The sequence below is a fragment of the Schistocerca americana genome, chromosome X (genome assembly GCF_021461395.2).
Source record: "Schistocerca americana isolate TAMUIC-IGC-003095 chromosome X, iqSchAmer2.1, whole genome shotgun sequence".
Classification (NCBI taxonomy): Eukaryota; Metazoa; Arthropoda; class Insecta; order Orthoptera; family Acrididae; genus Schistocerca; species Schistocerca americana.
Window position 1 is genome coordinate 941,104,684 of NC_060130.1, and position 19,883 is coordinate 941,124,566.

The 19,883-nt window shown below is 39.1% G+C and overlaps 1 protein-coding gene across 4 annotated transcripts in view; it reads left to right on the top strand.

The window, feature by feature from the left end:
* Nucleotides 1-19,883, top strand: part of LOC124554847 (serine/threonine-protein kinase stk11-like) — a 108,328-nt gene that overhangs the window by 50,521 nt on the left and 37,924 nt on the right. For 3 of the 4 annotated variants that reach the window (XM_047128509.1, XM_047128508.1, XM_047128510.1), the window contains 2 exons: nt 11,422-11,607; nt 11,920-12,092. In XM_047128509.1, the coding sequence (XP_046984465.1) occupies nt 11,422-11,607; nt 11,920-12,092 (359 nt within the window). Of the gene's footprint in view, nt 1-11,421; nt 11,608-11,919; nt 12,093-17,305; nt 17,438-19,883 lie in introns of all 4 variants that reach the window. The other variant, XR_006968472.1, reaches the window with a different exon arrangement.

Here is a 19,883-nt window from a genome sequence, read left to right on the forward strand (position 1 = left end):
ACTTGCACTCCCAGTTCCTTGCCACAGGTGTCATTTCCCTGTGGCAGACCAAGGTACAAGACCTGCCCAATCCACCCACCCAGCACCACCTACTCCAGTCCTGTCACAGGTTTATCCTATCCCATCAGAGATGAGACCATCTGTGAAAGAAGCCATGCCATATACTGGTTTTGCTACAGACACTACACAGCCTTTTATGTTGGTATGACTACTAACCCGCTGTCCACCTAGGTGAGTGGTCACCACCAAACTGTTGCTAAGAACAAAGTTGACCACCTGGTGGCACAATATACACCAGAGCCCTCCCACATTCCTAGCCAGAAACCAGCCCCCCTCCAAGCCACTCGCCACCAGTCCCTCCTGCTCCATCTACCCATCCCACCCGACACTATCCCCACCACAACCAGCCCACCTGCCGCAAAATAGCATTGGCACAGTCAAGTCTAGCAGACGCCATGTAGAGGCATAGGTGTGTGTGTGTGTGTGTGTGTGTGTGTGTGTGTGTGTGTGTGTGTGTGTGTGTGTGTGTGTGTGTGTCCCTTAGCTTATCAAAGAATAACTCCAAAAAACTAGCAGGTTTTCCTTTTTTTTGTGTGTGCATATTTACATCTCAGTACTTCTGCTTTTCGCTGGGGTGGCCTCCTTTAATCCTGAAGTGGTTTACATTCTAGAACAACTTCCCTGCAACATGGAAAAATTGTCTGTTGTCACAAGAGGAAAGTTGGCTCAATAGTAACCCTATGAGTGTGGCAAGAGAGCAAAGAAAAGATAAGATGAGGATATTCCACAAGACACTGGCAAGTTAAGAATATATTTCAAAGAGCACAGCAGCAAAATAGGGAAATATGTGTAATGCATTCAAGTAGCAGCACACAGAATGCAAATTGAACAGAAGAAAGACGCAAGTGGTGCTCTCGCTGAACATTGTCTGTTAAATTTAGAGAACTGCTATTAGAGAGAGACTGGACAACAATTCTGCTTCCTTCATCATATAGCTCACACAAAATTCATTAGAATAAAATAAATGATTTTAGGATGGTTGCAACAGAAGTGACAGTCATTTTGTCCCAGCTTGGTGCATATACCGTATTTACTCGAATCTAAGCCGCACCCGAAAAATGAGACTCGAAATCAAGGAAAAAAAATTTTCCCAAATCTAAGCTGCTCCTGAAATTTGAGACCCAAAATTCAGGGTGAGAGAAAAGTTTTAAACCGCCCCTCCAAATCGAAAAACAGTTGGTCCATTGTAACGTGAAACACAACTGAGGTCAAATGGATGAAGATACAGCTACAGTTGTTTGGTTCGAGTCGTAAGCTTAACAGTTAAGCTTTACCAGGTAGCCATTGCTATGTGTCAGGTGCTCCGTCCGTATTTATACGGGTACCCTTCCTTTTTCGTGTGCTTCATCTGGTTTGAATCGATTGCTTATTTTGCTTTGATCTGATAAGTGCCGTTCTCTCTGTTACAGGTGTTTATGTCACTCTAAGCTGAAAATGCATTATTGTACTGTGTCATGCATTGTTTGTTACATTCTGATAATGCGTGTTTACGACCTGTCGCCGCTCGCGGCAAGGCTTGCTTTTGTGCGCGCTACGGTGGCTTAAAAAAAAAAAAAAATAAATAAATAAAAAATAGAGGAATTCTCATAAGCAAAACAATGGTGAGAGTCTATTTGTTGTTACTTAAACTGCTGCTTTCTTTGATAATGATCAACAAGAACCAAATAATAGACTGCGTATGATAGAAGATGTTCTGAATGAGAGTTTAGCGAAAATTTTTCTCCGTTTGAAAATCTTTGCAGACGACTCTTTAGTACATTACATTCTGCACAGAAATTAGGGTCATCTTAGATTTAAAAATCTAGTCAGTTGCCGTGCTTAGTTTCTGACTGTATCACTATTCAGCATAAGAATAATACGAATATAAACATGACATGATATGTACATTCTTCCGCGTTTGCTGTTCTAGTTTCGTAGTTTATTAGACAGACAGGATTTAAATGAAATAGCAGCAAACACAAAAGAATACATGGCATAATGTTTACATGCTTGTCCCTTTTAATTTATTTACTGACGCAGAGGTTTTGGCACCAGTATTTATCTTTGTGCCTGCAAAGCATACCTGTGTAGCACGACATATATTTGACGGCAGAAGTTAGTTGTGGCGACACCTACCAACATTTTTTCAGAACTTCTGCTTACTTTGCACTCGATTCTAAGCTGCAGGTGGTTTTTTGGATTACAAAAACTGGAAAAAAAGTGTGGCTTAGATTCGAGTAAATACGGTAGCCACACAGCTGCCCTCCGCATTATACACTGTAGAGTGGCTGGCAGAATACATATCAGGCTGTTAAAAAAGTGTCAAATATTTGGAAAGATGGTAGAACTATCAAAACAAAAGAAATAGTCCAATAAACACAGGTCTAGAAATGCATACTTTCTGATATCTGTATGCTTTTCAATACTGGCTGAAAACTTGTGGCTGTGGGTATGTCCACCTCTGACACAGACAGAGTAAACATCGAGGAAGCAAATACTGTATGGGCACAGTCACTGTCTCAGTGATCCATCTACAGGGTTCACTACCATACAGGACAATCTGTATCGACATACTTTAGTGTACGCTTTGATCTGATGATTGGGTGGTTCACAGGCAATTGTGTTGTTTGCATTGTGTTGTAGATACTGTAGTTTTGTTCTTGTTATTTTGTAGTAAATTACTTCCATTGCTGGTTATGTGTCGTCGTCATATCTACTTACAAAAATGGCTTAATTGCAGTATTTACTATTATTGTGATGTTTGTACTGTCCTATAAGGGAATGGTTCTGTACATTTTTTTTTTTTTCCACAAGTGATATGGCAAATATGATTTTATGCTGTGGGTTAGCAAATGTAAGTAGCCTCCAAGCCATACCATCTACACAGGAGGATATCCATGTTGCAGAGTACCACCTGATAAGTTGTTTGGCTGACTTTTTCAGCATTTTAAAGGAACAGGTTGTCTACTACCTTACAAGGTGAACAGTGGATGGCCTTGGTCAGTCTGCACATCTCAGAAGAAGTAGCATGTGCTACATTTACTGTATGAGAAGCCTGGAACCAGTGTGTGGCAGTTAGTGGCAGCAGCAGAAGGCATGAGTCATCCTCTTGTCTAGGTGGTACAACAATAATTTCTGTATCCATACCATTGTCGGTGTGTCCAGGTACTAAGGCTGGAAGACCACCATAGCACATTGTTCTATCAATGGCTCTTGGATTAGTGTGCTGCAGATCTAATGTTTTCGTCAAAGATTTTATTTATCAACAAGGCAAGGTTCGTAAGAGATAGTGTTGTGAACTTTCGTAACCAGAATGTGTGAGTTGATGAAAATCCCAATGTAGTTTCCAAAATAAGGCATCAACATAGTTTCTTCATCAACACTGCTAGGGCCATACATTCTACTTTGAAGATTAAATAGGGCTCATTATCATCAATTTCATATTAATGTATTGCAGACCTTGTTGGAGGATGTGCCATATCAGAAAAGACTACAGATGTAGCTTTTGCATGATGGTGCACCAGCCCATTTCCTCCACAGTGTGTGTGAACATCTGACACTGATATTTCAGGACTATTGAATCATTCGGGGAGGCCCCACACCTCAGCTTCCCTGCTAGGTTTCAGTCCCCTAAATTTTTGGTTACGAGGACACTTGAAGTCATTTGTCTATGCCACCACAGTCATCGATGTAAAGGAACTATAGAATCATGTCTCCAATGCATGCCAGCACTTAACAACAACAACAACAACAACAACAACAACCACTACCACTGCATGTATTTCAAAGAGAGCAGATTCCTTAAGCCAAAGGGCAGAGGGAAGCATTGTCACAGACAGATGTCACGTTGTGCACCTCCTATAACAAGTGTCTTGAATGAGCATTAGGTTGAACGTCTTGTATGAACAAGTGTGCAGGTCTCGGGAAGTATGCATTTCCGGATCCGTTTGTAATGGTTTTTCTTTCTTTCTTTTTTTACTACCGACTCTCACAATATTGGACACTTCAGTTTTCAGCCACAGTGAATAAGTGTACAAATCTCAAAAGTATGTGTGTCTGGAACCATGTTTACTGGACTTTTTTCTTGTTTTGGTGGGCACCACCGCCTCTCAAAGTATTCAGTCTCTCTCTCTCTCTCTCTCTCTCTCTCTCTCTCTCTCTCTCTCTCTCTCTCTCTTTCTCTTTCTCAAAATCATTTTGGTTCATGGTTGAGTGATCATGTATTGTATTTTCAACTCAAACCATGTATTGTATTTTCAACTCAAACCACCTTCTCTTCATTTATTAACAGAAAGAATCTATGTTGTGGCTTATCATGTCACATCCAATTCTAGGGTATTTCTCATGAAAAACAAACTATGTATGTGTACAAATGCATTTGAGAAGTAAATGACTTCTTGTGTCTGTTCTGTGCCATTTAGTGAACTTTGCGGTGGTGGAGTGGTGACAGACAGGAAAAGTAAAAATGTGATGCACAAGATGATAACTGTCACAAACAGGCAGTTTAGATTCCCCTTGAAAACAATCATGGCATACCACCGGTCTGTATTAGTGTCAGTTTTTAGGATATGGTGCAAGTGCATGCACACACACAGTTACCTACACCAGGATTTGAACCACCACCCTCAACACCCCACATATTGCTTGACACAGAATTAAAACATCTCATCAATGCATTGCTCAAGAATGGTTATTCTTTCACTGAAGTGGAAAGAGCATCAAGACCACTGTGTAGAAATTATAGCGATACTCAAGTGCCGGTGAAATCAAAAGTTTTCCTGCCGTTCATTAAGGATGTGACTGACCACTTTGGAAAACCCTGAAGAAGTGTAACATTGCGGTAATCTTCACACCTATAAAGAAGATACAAGATCAACTAAAATCAGCCAAGGATGCTCACCAAACACTGGAAAAAGATGGAATTAATAGAATTCCGTATAGTTGTGGGGAGGTGTACATGGGTACTACAAAAAGAACTGTAAAATGACTCGAAGAGCACAAGGGCAATTGCAGAATTGGGGGGATCGACAGATCAGCTGTTGCGAAACATGTCTTGCAGCCAGGAGACCACCACATTCATTTTGATAGGACTGAAGTACTGGCAGCTACAAGTGGATACCATGAAAGGCTATACAGAGAGGCCATAGAGATTGCAAAACAGTCCAGGAATTTCAATACGCAGGAGGAGGGCATGAAACTGAATGACATTTGGATTCTGGTGCTGAAGGAGTTGTGTCCCGGTCTTCTACCATGGGATGAAAGCAACAGCAGTGGACAACGACCAATTGCGGTCATGTTTTCAAAACATGTGATGTCACACCACTGCGTGGAAGCTCGCGGAAGCAGAGTTTTTCTGTAGTTAGCGAGCCAGAGTATGAATTGGACATTCAACCCAGCTATGTTCCCCCTTGAAAGTGTCCTCCGCAGATGGGGATGAAACATCGGGTTTTAAAATGAAATCCATTTGACCACGACATAATAGCCTGGAACATTTTATTGACTGTGTCAGTTTGCTTCTATCAGCCAGTCACGGCCTAGGACACACATCATCATGCAGGTCTATTTCTGGTGTGTGTATTTCACTCTTCATTCAGAATTAGTTTTACTATTTTGTGAATGAAGATTGTGGTGAAGATATGATCTGTTGTGCAGACCAGGGCATATGTTAGGTTGAAAGTTGATCAGACACCATGTTTATACATGTTTGCACAACTAAAGTGCTGTATTTGGTGTTATTCATATTTCTGCTTGTGTCCTACAAAAAGATGTGGTTTAATTGATGCACAATGTTAAAAATCTCCCAAAAGAAATCATTCTTTGTGTGATACATTTTGCAAAATTGTCAAGAAATGTCACATCGTTCACTAAAACTGTTACTGAAGTAGAGATATTTGGAAGTAGTGTCTCAACTTAATGTCACTTCTAGGTCTGTAGTTCTTTACATGGGAAAGCAAATGTCATTTTAAGATTATACACACAACTCTCAGCATTGAAAGAAAAAAGTCTAACTTCAGTTTCAGGATCCAATAACTTCTCAGTTACTAGTATTGTTAAACAGCCACCCTCATATTTACCACATTTTCACGTAGGAACAGGGAAAGACTGCCAAATTTTGTGGCGACATATAAAAATTCCAATTTCGCCTTATGTTGTTAAAAAATTAGAGATTTCACTCTGCTGAGGCGATGATCATACTTGACACACAGACTACATTGAAGTATTATTAAATAATTTAAGGAAAAACTGTAGTTAATAGTAAGACTGATTGGGTGACCTTTACAGATGGTTACACCTTTCTTCAGAATTAGACATTCCATTTCAGATTACCCAACATTACAGGGATCACTACACGATCCTCTGCTTTTTTAACTTCTTAACATATTGATTTTTTTTACAAATTATGTTCAAAAAATTTGAATTTTATTGCTAACACTTAGAGATCCAGGCATTTAGAAAGATTTTGGGCCCAGAAAACCAGCCATTTATGCCGTTGTTTAAAATGTTAATGGCACATTTGTCTTTGATGTATCTTAAAGGGTAGCACACTAAAAAAGGCCGAGCTTCAAGGTGTATTCTTCATATTTATTTTAGTTCTTTAACAGATTAAAAATTTTACAGTACTGGCAAAAAAAGTGTGACGTGAGTTCCTGAGCGTTTTCACCCATAAATAGTTCCCTAATGTTGTAATCAGTACAATACCAGTTTGTTTCTTTCCTGCTTATTTTGCCAATAAACCATCAGGTCTTATCCTAATGGAGCTTGAGAACCTAAGACAAATAAAACAGGATTAAATTGTAATCACAGCAGCAGTATCTGTATCAGAAATATTAGCAATGAAAAATTGATGAAGACTATGGTTTATCTGAATATGTATCTTCTTCAGACTGTTTCCACTCGGATATTTCTGCTTCCAATCCAGAAGCATTGAACTCTTCTCTTGGGTTTCCAAAATTTCTTGCTTATTCAACAAATGTGACATGTTTGCTGTAGGTCTGCTACACACTTCAAAACTAAATGAGTACATGTATGAAACACAAAAATGTGAGCACGCATTGGCACTGTCAGTTATGACACTCGCTATTATGTTCGCTATGTTTTCTTTCAAAGTAATTCTAGAAACTGACACTGGAATGCAGCACCTCTCAGGAGATAGGTAATGATACAATGATACATCTGTGTATTGTTCTCATACGTAATGAGTCCAGTTTTCAATTATGTCGAGAAAATCATGGCCCAAGACATACTCTGGTGCGGTCTTTTACACAGAATTGTGGCTGAAGTTATGCACGGATGTGGTCACCAAAGTGTTAATAAAATAGTCCTATAATGAATGACATTACATATAAGTGCATAAAGACAGCTTTTAAAGCTGAAAATAACGAATTACAAATTTTTTAAGATCGCCATTAATAAAACTCTCTCACTGGACTTTCACTAAGTGCCATGAAACTTTGTCTCACTTAGTTTTTGTGTTGATATGAATTTGAACAATTTATTTCAAAATGGTTTCCTGTGAACGGAAATCCTGGAGGAACTGGGTGAAGCACAGGAGGCATATTTCTCTCATACCAGTGGCAAGCACTTGTCAGTTATCTGACAACCTGTTCTCACCTTCAGTCCTTTATGAAGTAAGATGATATTCTCCTACATTCAGTGTCAAACTCAAGATTGCTATAGCTATCCGTTTTTGGAAACGCTGCCTAAACAGCAATAAAGGCAAAGGCTGAAAGCATGTTGCCAAACACTTAAATATTTGTGCTGAAACAGATATAAGTGCGATTTTATTTTTTTCGAATCCTTGTCCTCAAGCTGCCTGAGTACACTGACAAGGGAACCTCCCCATCGCACCCCCCTCAGATTTAGTTATAAGTTGGCACAGTGGATAGGCCTTGATAAACTGAACACAGATCAATTGAGAAAACAGGAAGAAGTTGTGTGGAACTGTGAAAAAATAAGCAAAATATACAAACTGAGTAGTCCATGGGCCACATAAGCATCATAATGTACAATGTGAGCATAGGAGCGCCGTGGTCCCGTGGTAGCGTGAGCAGCTGCAGAATGAGAGGTCCTTGGTTCAAGTCTTCCCTTGACTGAAAATTTTACTTTCTTTATTTTTGCGTAGTTATCATCTGTCTGTTCGTTCATTGACATCTCTGTTCACTGTAATAAGTTTAGTGTCTGTGTTTTGCGACCGCATCGCAAAACCGTGCGATTAGTAGACGAAAAGACGTGCCTCTCCAATGGGAGCAGAAAACATTTGATTGCAAGGTCATAGGTCAACCGATTCCTCCACAGGAAAACACATCTGATATATTCTATACGACACTGGTGACGGCATGTGCGTCAGATGACAGGAATATATTGTCGACCCACCTAACTTGTACACTTGGCGAATGGGTAAAAAGTTTCTTCTACCTTGCCTGATTTAGGTTTTCTTGTGGATGTGATAATCACCCCCAAAAAAGTGATGAAAACATAAGAGTTTGTCACATAAACTGAAAATAACAAATTAAACTTTTCACTCAATGGAAGATTTGAACCAAGGACCTTTCGTTCCGCAGCTGCTCACGTTACCACGAGACCACGGCGCTCCTGCGTTCCCATCGTCCTTTATGTTGCTTCCGTGAACTACTCAGTTTGTATATTTTGCTTATTTTTTCATAGTTCCACACAACTTCTTCCTGTTTTCTCGATTAATCTGTGTTCAGTTTTCAAGGCCTATCCACTGTGCCAACTTATAACTAAATCTGAGGGGGGGTGCGATGGGGAGGTTCCCTTGTGAGGATTTCAAGTTTTTGTCAAAATAATAACTAGACTTTATGTTAAGGGGTTAAGATAGTAGTAAAGCAAGGTGATTAAGGCACAGTAATTAAGTGACAATATCTATTGTGAATTGCTTAATAAGATAAATCAGGCAGCATCTGCAGTCAACAAAGTAGTTATGTTTCAAGTGTTTTCTCACCAGGAGTGGTATTCTTGAATAACTGTTGAAATATCCCTTTTAATAGGTTGAATAAGTGTTATTCATGGTTAAAATTGAAGCAATAATTTCTGTGAATTCTTTGATGGATCCAGCTGAATATAATTTGTTGAACTTTTACCATTAATTCCTGAAGGTAATTCAGTTGATCAGGTCCTCATTCGTTTGTCCTATTGGAAACTGGAAGTGTGAAGTTGCATGTAATAATTGTTCCTCATCTAATATTAGTAAAAGTGTTTTCCAAGAATTAGCACCTTTCCATATTTACTTCCATAATATGAAGTGTGGATGCAGAATGCCAATAATATCGGAAATGATCTAGTGCTGATTTTCTCACTTTCAACAGGTTTTAATACATGACAGAATAGAGTGGTTCATACACTGAATAGCTCACTTAAAGATTTGGCCAGCCCTAGCATGCGCTGAATTTGTGATGACCTCATTGTTAATAATATCACAAATCTTAACCCACTTCCTTTTTGTAATATGATCAGCATGGAAGAAGAGAAAAATAGTCACTTTTCAGTCTGGATGTGCTAATTCAATGAAAACACAACTCTTCAGAATCTTACACTGTACAAAAAATCCACCCAGTCTGATGCCAGTTTATGTGTGCCATTAATTATCCTCCTCAAATAGTGCTCGCAAGGTGGACTTTGGTACATAGTGTGGGGTTAGTCTGATACCTTTACAGTGAACAATTAAAATTGCCCATCTTACAGTCTTGTGTTAAACAGATGTTCAGAATATCCGATCCATCAAAAGCTGTGAGAAAAACTTCTAAAGAAAACTAGAAGTGGGCAAGGACAAAATGGAAGTAGTGTCGCATTGACCAAAACGGAAACATTTGTCAAAATTGGAAAATTCCTGAGTGAAATCCAAATGACATGCATATTTCATCTACCTGTAAACCCTTGTCATGGCAAAAACAACTACTTATCCAAGCTTTTAAGACACATCTTAAGATGTAACAAAGTAGAGCGAGTTGGCACTATGGTTGATACACTAGACTTGCAGTTATGAAGATCTGGGTTCAGATCGTCATCAGGCATTCAGATTTAAACAGTTAAGAAGCTCTTCTCTAAATATCAATAATGTACTTTTTTCCCAGTGGGGCTCATTGACTAAATGGTAAAGTGCCAAACTCTCAGGTTTGATTCCTTGTTAGTCCCAGGATTTTTTTATGTCACTTATCAGTTTGTTCACCTCTGATAGTATTTGTTAATGTGAAAAATGTTGAGCTACAATGTGGTTTGGAATCCACAGTAAATTGTAGGTTCCCCTATCACTGGCTGCATAAATCAATTTGAAGGTCAGAGGAGGGCAGTAGCATACCACCTCCAATGAGACCATGTCTAGTAAGGCACTGTTATTTTCAAACCATCCTGTGGTTTGATGGCAGTTATATCTTTTTCTAAATTATTAGGAGCCAAACACCACGTATCTTTGAGTCATAAACCAGATTAAAGTAACTCCAAAGCTATACTCATGACTTCAGACTTCTTGGGCTCAGATCATTATCCAGGCTGTCAAACTTTAGTTCCCTGAAAGTCTTGTCAATCTTGACAGGAGTTTTCAGCTAAATAAGATGTGAAATTGTGTTCATGTTAGTCTAGCCATGGAATGGCTACTGTTGAACTGTTAACTCGTATTCTGTGCTTCATATCATACTCATATGTAAATGTTGTACCTCTTTGAAAAATTACTGATGTGCTTGCCAAGTAGAGAAAAATTATTTGATGAAATTTTCTTGAAATTTCCACAACATTTTAAGTGTCATGCTACAAATCATAAAGTCTTGAACGCACATCTTGATTGATCTTTTTGTGGCACTTTTCATGACTTCGCCCTGTGACAGTGCTTTGTGTATGTAAAGAAAATAAACAGTGGTTCAGATTCTACATTGTAGATTTGGCTTCCTAATACCTGTGCAAATATACCAGTTCTCTGAAGTTGACAAACAGGCGAATGTTTGGCAAAGTACTATGATACTCAGACAAACTGTCAGGTTGAGGACTGGTTTGCTTTTACCAGTGTCAGGTGAAATGGCTGTCTATAGATATAATGGCTAGTAAAGATAAGCAGTGAGCATCGATTAAAATGAAAGCATGACTGGAAAAATTAATAAATTTCAGATACAGAGGACAAAGAAAATTACAATTGCTGAAGTTAAGTAATGAAGTGTCATGTGAGACTACACATTGAAGAAAATATGTAAAATATTAAAGGAAATTAGTATTAGGAAGAAAGTGTTAGATCTTACAATTCCATTTTTCCTCCTCCACCTCCTCTGCTTCCCCTCTCACTGCTCTCCTCACCCTCAACTACTCCTACCCACTCCCCTGTTATAAAGAAACGTGAAATGTGTAACCAGTATAATATTTGTGCTGTTTCCATTCTAGGTATAACATCACTACTGGCCAGTACCCTTTTGAAGGTGACAACATTTACAGGTTGTTTGAAAACATTGGAAATGGGAAGTTTTCAATACCAAATGAACTTGACAATCTCCTCACAGATTTGCTTAGAGGGATGTTGGAAAAAGATCCAGAAAAGAGGCTCTCTCTACAACAAATACGACAACATCCGTGAGTATTCTGTCTGTCTGTCTGTCTGTGTGTGTGTGTGTGTGTGTGTGTGTGTGTGTGTGTGTGTGTGTGTGTGTGTGTGTGTTTTCACTTCTTGAGAAAAGCATCTCCATTTATGGAATGTGTTTTCCTCTTTAATGTTGATATCCAAAGCCTGAAATTTTGATGTTTTTTTAATCTTTCTATTCATTGTGTTGAGCTTGTTGCTTTCTTGGAATTTTGTGATAATAATTTAGATATTACTCTTAATAATTAAAATTGGTTTTGCGTATTGTGAATCAGAATTAATTTCAGTCTAGAAATTCCCTCCAGGTGGTTCTTACACAAACCAGATCGAACTACAGAGTATGTTCCTGTGCCTCCTCTACGTGGAGATGATTATCATATGATGACAGTTTTGCCATATCTTATGGAGTTCCACTATGGGGAAGAAATTTCTGGCACTGAAAATCATGTTGATTATATTACAGAGCACCAACTTAATGGTATGTTTATTTATGTTTTTTCTCATTCTTAACTTTTTAAGATTTTCAAAATTATTCAGCGTTTTCAGTCCACCAATATTATATAACAATTCTGCTCACTTTGTATCCTCTTTAGCCACTTTACTTTCCCCCCTTTTTTCCCATTAATGTGATTCTGCTTGCTCTTCACCTTCTATTTTATTTATTTTGTGACTTCCTTTCATGTTATTTGCCTCCATTTATCACCATTTTCATTGTTTTCACTACCATTATGTAATCTTTCACACTCTACCTCTTCTGCGATTATTTATTACTTTTGCATCACGAAATCGGACTCCCCTGTATCTTACTTTTTCAGTATGCATGCCTCTTGGAATTTGACTCCTGCTACACATTTCTTCCCACTTTCCCATTTCAATCTGATGAAATTTCAGAATAACAACACTTGGTAATATTTCTGCTTTCTACCCTTCATGTCTTTTTTTTCCCCACAGTTGATGCAGTTACTTAACTTACCCAGAAGGTCTACATTAATTACATTGTATCAGATAGTTTTCATAGCATTCCAGAGGACCAATTGTACACTAGAATTAAAAGATGTGTGTTCTCTGAAAATAGTACACTTGACAACACAATAAATGGCTGATGCTGATATTTGAACTAGTTGTCATATTATCCGTTGGAGGATGTACCTTACTGCCTGACTCCTAGTTGTGGGAAAATAACTCTATGTGGTGAGCAAGTGGATGTCTAAACAGCCGGTGTAATATCTCGGAAGCCACATTTTCATGTCAAGAGGCTATGTGGTGCCTTACAACATTCAAATTGTACTCCAGCTAATTTCTTTTGTGTTGCTGTTATAATTTGTTTAATTTTTTTAAAGAATATGAAATTAACTCGGCAAAGAGGTTATAGGTCTGATTAAGTTATATTGGACACTGAAAAGGGCATAGTTTGTGGTTTCTTTGCCTCTGAAATCTGCAGAAAGGGCATCTGTGCAGTGCGTAAGAAATTTCTCATTTTCTGCCATCACTTCGTAGATAGCTAGTGTGACACTCAAAATGTCATATAAGGTTCATGGCACAGGGTCAGATCAGTTTTCTTAACACATCCTTTTTGTCTTCTCCTGTATGGCCCAACTTGAAGCTTCAACTTGTAAGGGGTGTCTCCCCTTTTCTTCCAAACTCAACAGATTCTCTTTTATGGTGGTTTGAGAGTGGAGTCTATAGGCAAGTTTGAGTGACCCACACCCTAAGGGTTAGAGGGATACCACTAGTCATGTATGAGGTACTTTCAAAAGAACACAACCAATGTCTTTCTCAGTTCTTGTCCGGTTTGTTTGTGTGTGTGTGTGTGTTTGTGTTTGTGTTTGTGTGTGTGTGTGTGTGTGTGTGTGTGTGTGTGTGTGTGTGTGTGTTATGTTACCATATAATATATAATGACCGTATAGAGTTAACTGTAGTATTTCTTCTTTGATTCATTGGAGGGTAAGTAATGCCTGCCTGAAGCCAAGGTGAATTGTAAGATACAAAATTGATCATTTAGACACCAGTGGAGCAATAATTTGAAAGTTTAACAAGCAAGAAGAGGTGGTAAGTGACCTCATGTTGACTGCAAGAGATGACCAACACTTTTTCATTGAGTTTATGCTGATCCTTTCCTCAGTTGCTGTGCTCTGGGGGAAATTTTCCCATTCTGTAGTTGTGAAAAACTGTGCAAAAGAAACTAAAGAGCTAATGCCAGTGGTGAGCTGCTGTAAAGCATAGTTTGACTTCCTACTGGGAGGTAGGACACATGGCCTTTACAGCAGTGTGTATATACTGTGGTTTTTCCATTAGCAAAATATTTGTCCAAATATAAATAGTAATTGTATAAAGCAGTCATTATAATGAACGCTTTGAGTAACAAGGTCACAAGTTCAATCTTCAGTAAGGCTTGAAAGTGTTGTGTTAACAATTATGACTGAAAAAAATATTAGCTGCTTATGACCCACCATGTAAATCAGGAGGGTAACAGAAAATGAGTGAGTGTCCTGGAGGTGCAGAAATATGGGATGTGTATATTACCCTTTACAAAATAGACTTTTTCAACATTCAAGTAATATTCAAAACAAACCATTAACTTGCACCATTAACACTGAATGAAAAATGTTGTGCACGGTGATCACAAAGGTTCACACCATCTAGATTTAAGATGAAGTCCTTGGGAGTTACAAGCTGTGCAGGACATTCATCTAGGTGTCCACTCTTAAAAACTGGATAGAGAATCATATTGGTGTAACAGGGTGTTAAGAACTGAAGGAATATGATGATATGCAGCTGAATGCAAAACAGTGTGTCGTGGAGCTTACCATGCTACAGTTCGTGTGGTAATATGTTTTATAGACATGGAAAAAACAGTCATCCAAAGGCTGAGTTTGTCCAGGGGTTCCAGGAGGTATGAACTGCAATGTTGCTTACTTTTCAGGAGGAATAGTTTGCTCTAAAGGATCAGACAAGGAATTGAGCAAAAGCAAGTTATTTTGACCAGCTGTTGGCCAAAAGCAGTGCTCATACCATAGTTTTAATTCTCTTTCACCCATTTTCCTACTCTTGCTTGCTGTGACTTAAATATTCCCAACCGCCTTTGCAAGGTGATGCATACAATAAAGAATTGATGGGGTCAGAGCATCTCCTACTTCTCTCAGCACAATAAATAACTTTCCAGCCAGTTTACCATACAGATTAACACCGGGCATAATTGTACATGAATACATTAAGGTATTGATGTTAGTTGATCTTGGTACAACTCTCTTGGTACCTGTAATTTCCAGGATTCCTTTCATGTGTGGGCTCTTCGCAAATCGAAATTGGTAGGCATTCAAAACAAATTCCTTAATGAACTATGGGATAAGTTTGTTTATCTCATCTACAAATTTTTGGGCCAATTCCACAGTTTTCTGTGCATCATCAAGTTGCTGCTTTGTTTGAAATTTCTTTTTCTTAAGTCTTCCAATTCTGTAGCACTGTTGGAAGTTACGTAACCATCCACTGCTTCCCCTTGAAATCACTGTAATCTCTGTTGCACACAATTTGATGTGCATAACATAGTAGGTCACTATCATGCACATCCTGTTAATTGTATTCAGCATCCTTGAAATGGCCAAACACCAGCTTTTGTAACAAGTGTGCTTTGTCCTCTCTTGAATATCCATAGTTTTTCTTATGCACTACATGTTCTTATTCAACAATTGGTCATAAATGTTTTTTTTACTATACTGTGGATGATTTTCCATGTACTTAATTGTTTTGTACCTGCTCCGTGGACAATGCATATTTCACTGGAGATGGGATTTGTGGGTACCCGTCCGACAAGAATTATGATCTACATGAGTCGACACCTGTTTCAATATCACTCTCACTTGTTACGTATATGTATCGTCATTGCACACCTCATGTACACTTTCCACACAGTCAAGCATATACGACCCCACACATTTCAGTGACTCATCTTGCAAAAACACTAATATTTCATCTGCCACTTCTTTCTCACTCTGTGAAATTCCGTAGGCGAAATGTCAACTTCGGCAACTGTTGTAGATATAATGCGGTGTTTGCTGTGTTTATTGTTATTCCCCTGCTTTGTATCATCACTAGCACTATAGCACAATTGTAAGTTACTCATCACATAAGGAGTTCAGCTATGCTCCACAGTCTCATGCTGTGCTCAACATTGTATACCTCCAGTCCTGCCCCCTGTTGCCATTCGCAGCCAATACGCGGTTGCATGGCAAGCAGTATGTGGAGTGTTGAATGCCATACACATCATTTGCCTTTTGCAACCTCACACTGAAGGGGTTCCTTGTAAGATTGTAACTGACTTCACATTTTTAGTAGGCCCAAAATATTAATTATGAACCATTAAAACACTCTCTTGCCCTCTCTTTGGCCCTTCCCCCCTCCATCCATCTCTGTGCTGCCCCTCATCCAACCCCTCTCTTCGGGCCTTCCCTAACCCTCTTTAGGCCTGCCTCTCTCTCTCTCTCTCTCTCTCTCTCTCTCTCTCTCTCTCTCTCTCTCTCTCTCTCTCTCTGCTATGTTTTAATGCCCTTCACTCTTACCGCACTTCCATACACATATGTTCCAGTGCCTACAGTTGATACCTTTTGTTTGTCTCTGCCCGCCATTTGTCTGTTGATCATAATGATGATTGACAGGTTATTGAATTAAGGAATTTCTACTATTTTAGTGTATATTTTGTGTAATTTTATGGAGTATGTATGTGTTTATGTAAGTCAGTTTTTATTTCCATAGGCCATATATTCAGGATTAATGTTCTTAGGACCTTTGCTTTTATTACATGAAACTCCACATGATATAGAAAGGACTCCATTGGATGAGGCATTGTTGTGGTGTCAGGTTGCTCCTCAGTGTGTGTTCATTAAAATGAATGACAATCAGTATAACATGTACTTCTGGGATGAAACAACCAGAAAAGCAACTGAAAGTAGTATCTTTCTGCTTGGTACCTATACAAGTGGGATCTTGAGGAACAGCGTAATTGATACTGTGACCAAGGAAGTGTGTTGTGAGCAATTATTGTAATTAAGCTATTTTGCCCTGGAGAAAGTTGTGTGTCTGTGGGGCAAGTAGATGGCTGGAGGTAAGGGACAATTGGTTATTAACAGTTAAAGTGGTTGTGGTGTGTCCTCATTTGGTCTTTGTTTTTAGACATAGCCCTTCATAAGGCTTCCTTTCTTAAGGAACTAACATTGCCCATGACATTGTTTTTGTCATATTGTAGCTTAATGCATTTTTTATAAGAATGCAGCCCCAGTATTAACTGCTAACATGCTCTTCATATAACTGATGAAAAGACTAAGAGACCTACATATTTTTCCCTGCAGCATCAACCTGCCTCCTCCAGCTGCTGTATTTCTCCAATGGTCAAATTATCACATGCCCCAAATGTAGCATATTGATTTGGGATTTGGTATTCTTTTATTTTGAGGGGCGGGGAGGGTGGAGGGATGTAGAATTTATGGTTTGACGATAACACATAATTGTATCTGTCCAGTCAATTGCTGAACTTTACCTCATTCCATTGGCAACTTAATGTTGTGGTCTCTGGCAAAGATATTTTGCACTTCCTGTGACCTCCTATTGTGCTTGTGCTTGAGGCGTTGCAACTGCCCTTTATTTTGAAAGGCCGAGAAGTACCACTGCAGTCATTCACTGCCTTTTCTATGATTACAGTATTGCACCATGTGGAAAGGGGATGGAATGAAAATTGGCAGTAGGCCATATTTTCCCCTTTCTGCACACTGGTTATCATTCAAATTAATGGATGATCAGTAAAAGTGAGGTACATCATCAATACAGAATTTGGTATGTATAGTATTTACAATAATTTGAATGATTCATTGACACCGTAACAACAATTTAAACAATCTAACATTCGTTTAAATGAAATATATGAATTTACCTGTAATGCATATAATCTTTTTCGTTCACTCCACACACTTGTGAAGAGTGTGTGTGTGTGTGTGTGTGTGTGTGTGTGTGTGTGTGTGTGTGTGTGTGTGTGTGTGTCGGCGTGCAGGCCCGTGTGTGTGTGTGTGTGGTGTGTGTGTGTGTGTGTGTGTGTGTGTGTGTGTGTGTGTGTGTGTGTGTGGTGTGTGGGCGCGCGCGCGCGCGCGCGCGCACACACACGTGCACGTGCGCGCGCGCTCTGTGCCCTGTGGGGCAGTGTTGGAACAGTACTTACAGTAGTTTGGTGAAGCTGAGCAATGAGGTAGATGCCACACAGTTTTCTCCCTGCTACAGTGAGTATTTGTGTGTCACATTATTGTGAGATCCTTGACTACCGCCGGCTGGTGTGGCCGTGCGGTTCTAGGCGCTTCAGTCTGGAACCGCGTGACCGCTACGGTCGCAGGTTCGAATCCTGCCTCGGGCATGGATGTGTACAATGTCCTTAGGTTAGTTAGGTTTAAGTAGTTCTAAGTTCTAGGGGACTGACCTCAGATGTTAAGTCCCATAGTGCTCAGAGCCATTTGAACCTTGACTACCTCTTGATGGAGAGATTCTACATACTGCTGACATGTGTGCATTAAACAAAAAAAAGCTATATAGCTTTCATAACTGTTAACCCCTTCCTCCAGAAGGAAAGAGGGTTATGTTCTGCAAGGTTAGAAAGGAGTGACAAGGCACTCACATCCCAAGCTGAGAGGGTCCACCTGTTATGATCCTGAGGGAAAACATATTTTAGAATTTTGTGTCCTGAGACTGGCCAGTCATTCTGTCTGCTAGCAATTTTAGTTTTTTCACATAAGTTTTCCTTTTGATGAGTTTATTGGAAGAGCTTTGTGCCATACTTGGCAATACATTTAGGTACTGATACCAATAATGATAATAGAGCTAGAAATGTCAGCTATTGTTGCCTGCTTCTATAAATTTACACACCTTATTGTTTAAAAAAATTATACTTTGAACAAAGCATGAAAATTGTGTGATTAGAAGAGGAATGATGGCACATCTACTGACAGTAGACCACCCTCAGAGCACTTTTGTGTTTATGTAAAATAGAGGAGTCACGTGCAGCATATCCTCAGTGGTCAGCCATCACACCTTGTCACAATAGCCCCATGAGTGCAGTTAGCACTGTGACAGCAGATTGCCTTTTTTTGACAAGTCTGCTTCAATTTGAAGAGTGTTTTTCCAAGATGAAAGTACTACCCATAAGTTTGCAGGAATGTGCTAGCTTTCTTTCTGCCTACAAGATGTCAAACACTTTTTTTATTGCTGTATGTATCTAAATTTCTTTGTGCCATGGTAAGTAATATGTAGACTAAATTGCAATAATTCATTATGCTTCCCTTATAAAATTTACACAAACAGTGCATTTTTTTATAAGTGCAGTGGTATGGGGGGAAAATGTTGTGCTGTAAATTAAATATGATGACTCATTGTCTTCACTGGGAATGATAAATTTATCTTCTCTTTTCTCAGTGCATTAGTAATTGAAATAATTAAATAAAATGCTCCTGATGCTATTAACCAGTAAGAAAATTAATCACGAGGCCTTTTCCATTTGCAAAGGATGTGAAATGGTGACCCGCAACTACAATACTTCAAATTTCACTAATAACAGTTTCTTGTCTGTAAAATGTTCTCGTAAACTCAAAGACTGATAAACCAACTATTTCAGTAAATGGTCAAAAACGACTCGATGCTCCAATATAGCGCAAGATAAGCTAGTTATTTATATTTAATAAATTGAAAAATGTTGGAAAACATAACTAAGTTCAATGCTAATCATTAAAGAAAAATAAACCGCAGACTAACTCACACCTAATTAGTCAGACTGACAAACAATGCTAAATTGTAAGTCATGATTTGTAGTAAAAATCATCAGAGTCCGTCATTGGTAAAACTGAGACAAAGTTCAACTTCAACATTCAGAAACAGAGTCTGAAACTCACATCACACAAGGATCACAAGTCCAGGCGCTCACCTACCAGTGAATAATCAGACACCTGACTAGGCCCTGAGTTTTCTAAGTCCAGCTACTGCATTACCAGTAAAACCCTTATCTTCCTAAAGTGTGCGCAGCTGGAATCGCAACTGAGTCTTACATAGATGTTGCTTCAACTAGCTCGCACAGTACACTCCCAGACCAGCCCAGCTCCTACCCTAACCAGGTTGCATCAAACTCTGACCCCATCATGATGGCCATTGCCCTCTTATAGCCTTGGTCCACCCCCTGTGCGAAATTCCCATATGCATCACTTAATGACGTTCATGATCTCACCAACCTCGCTTATGTCTTCTGATA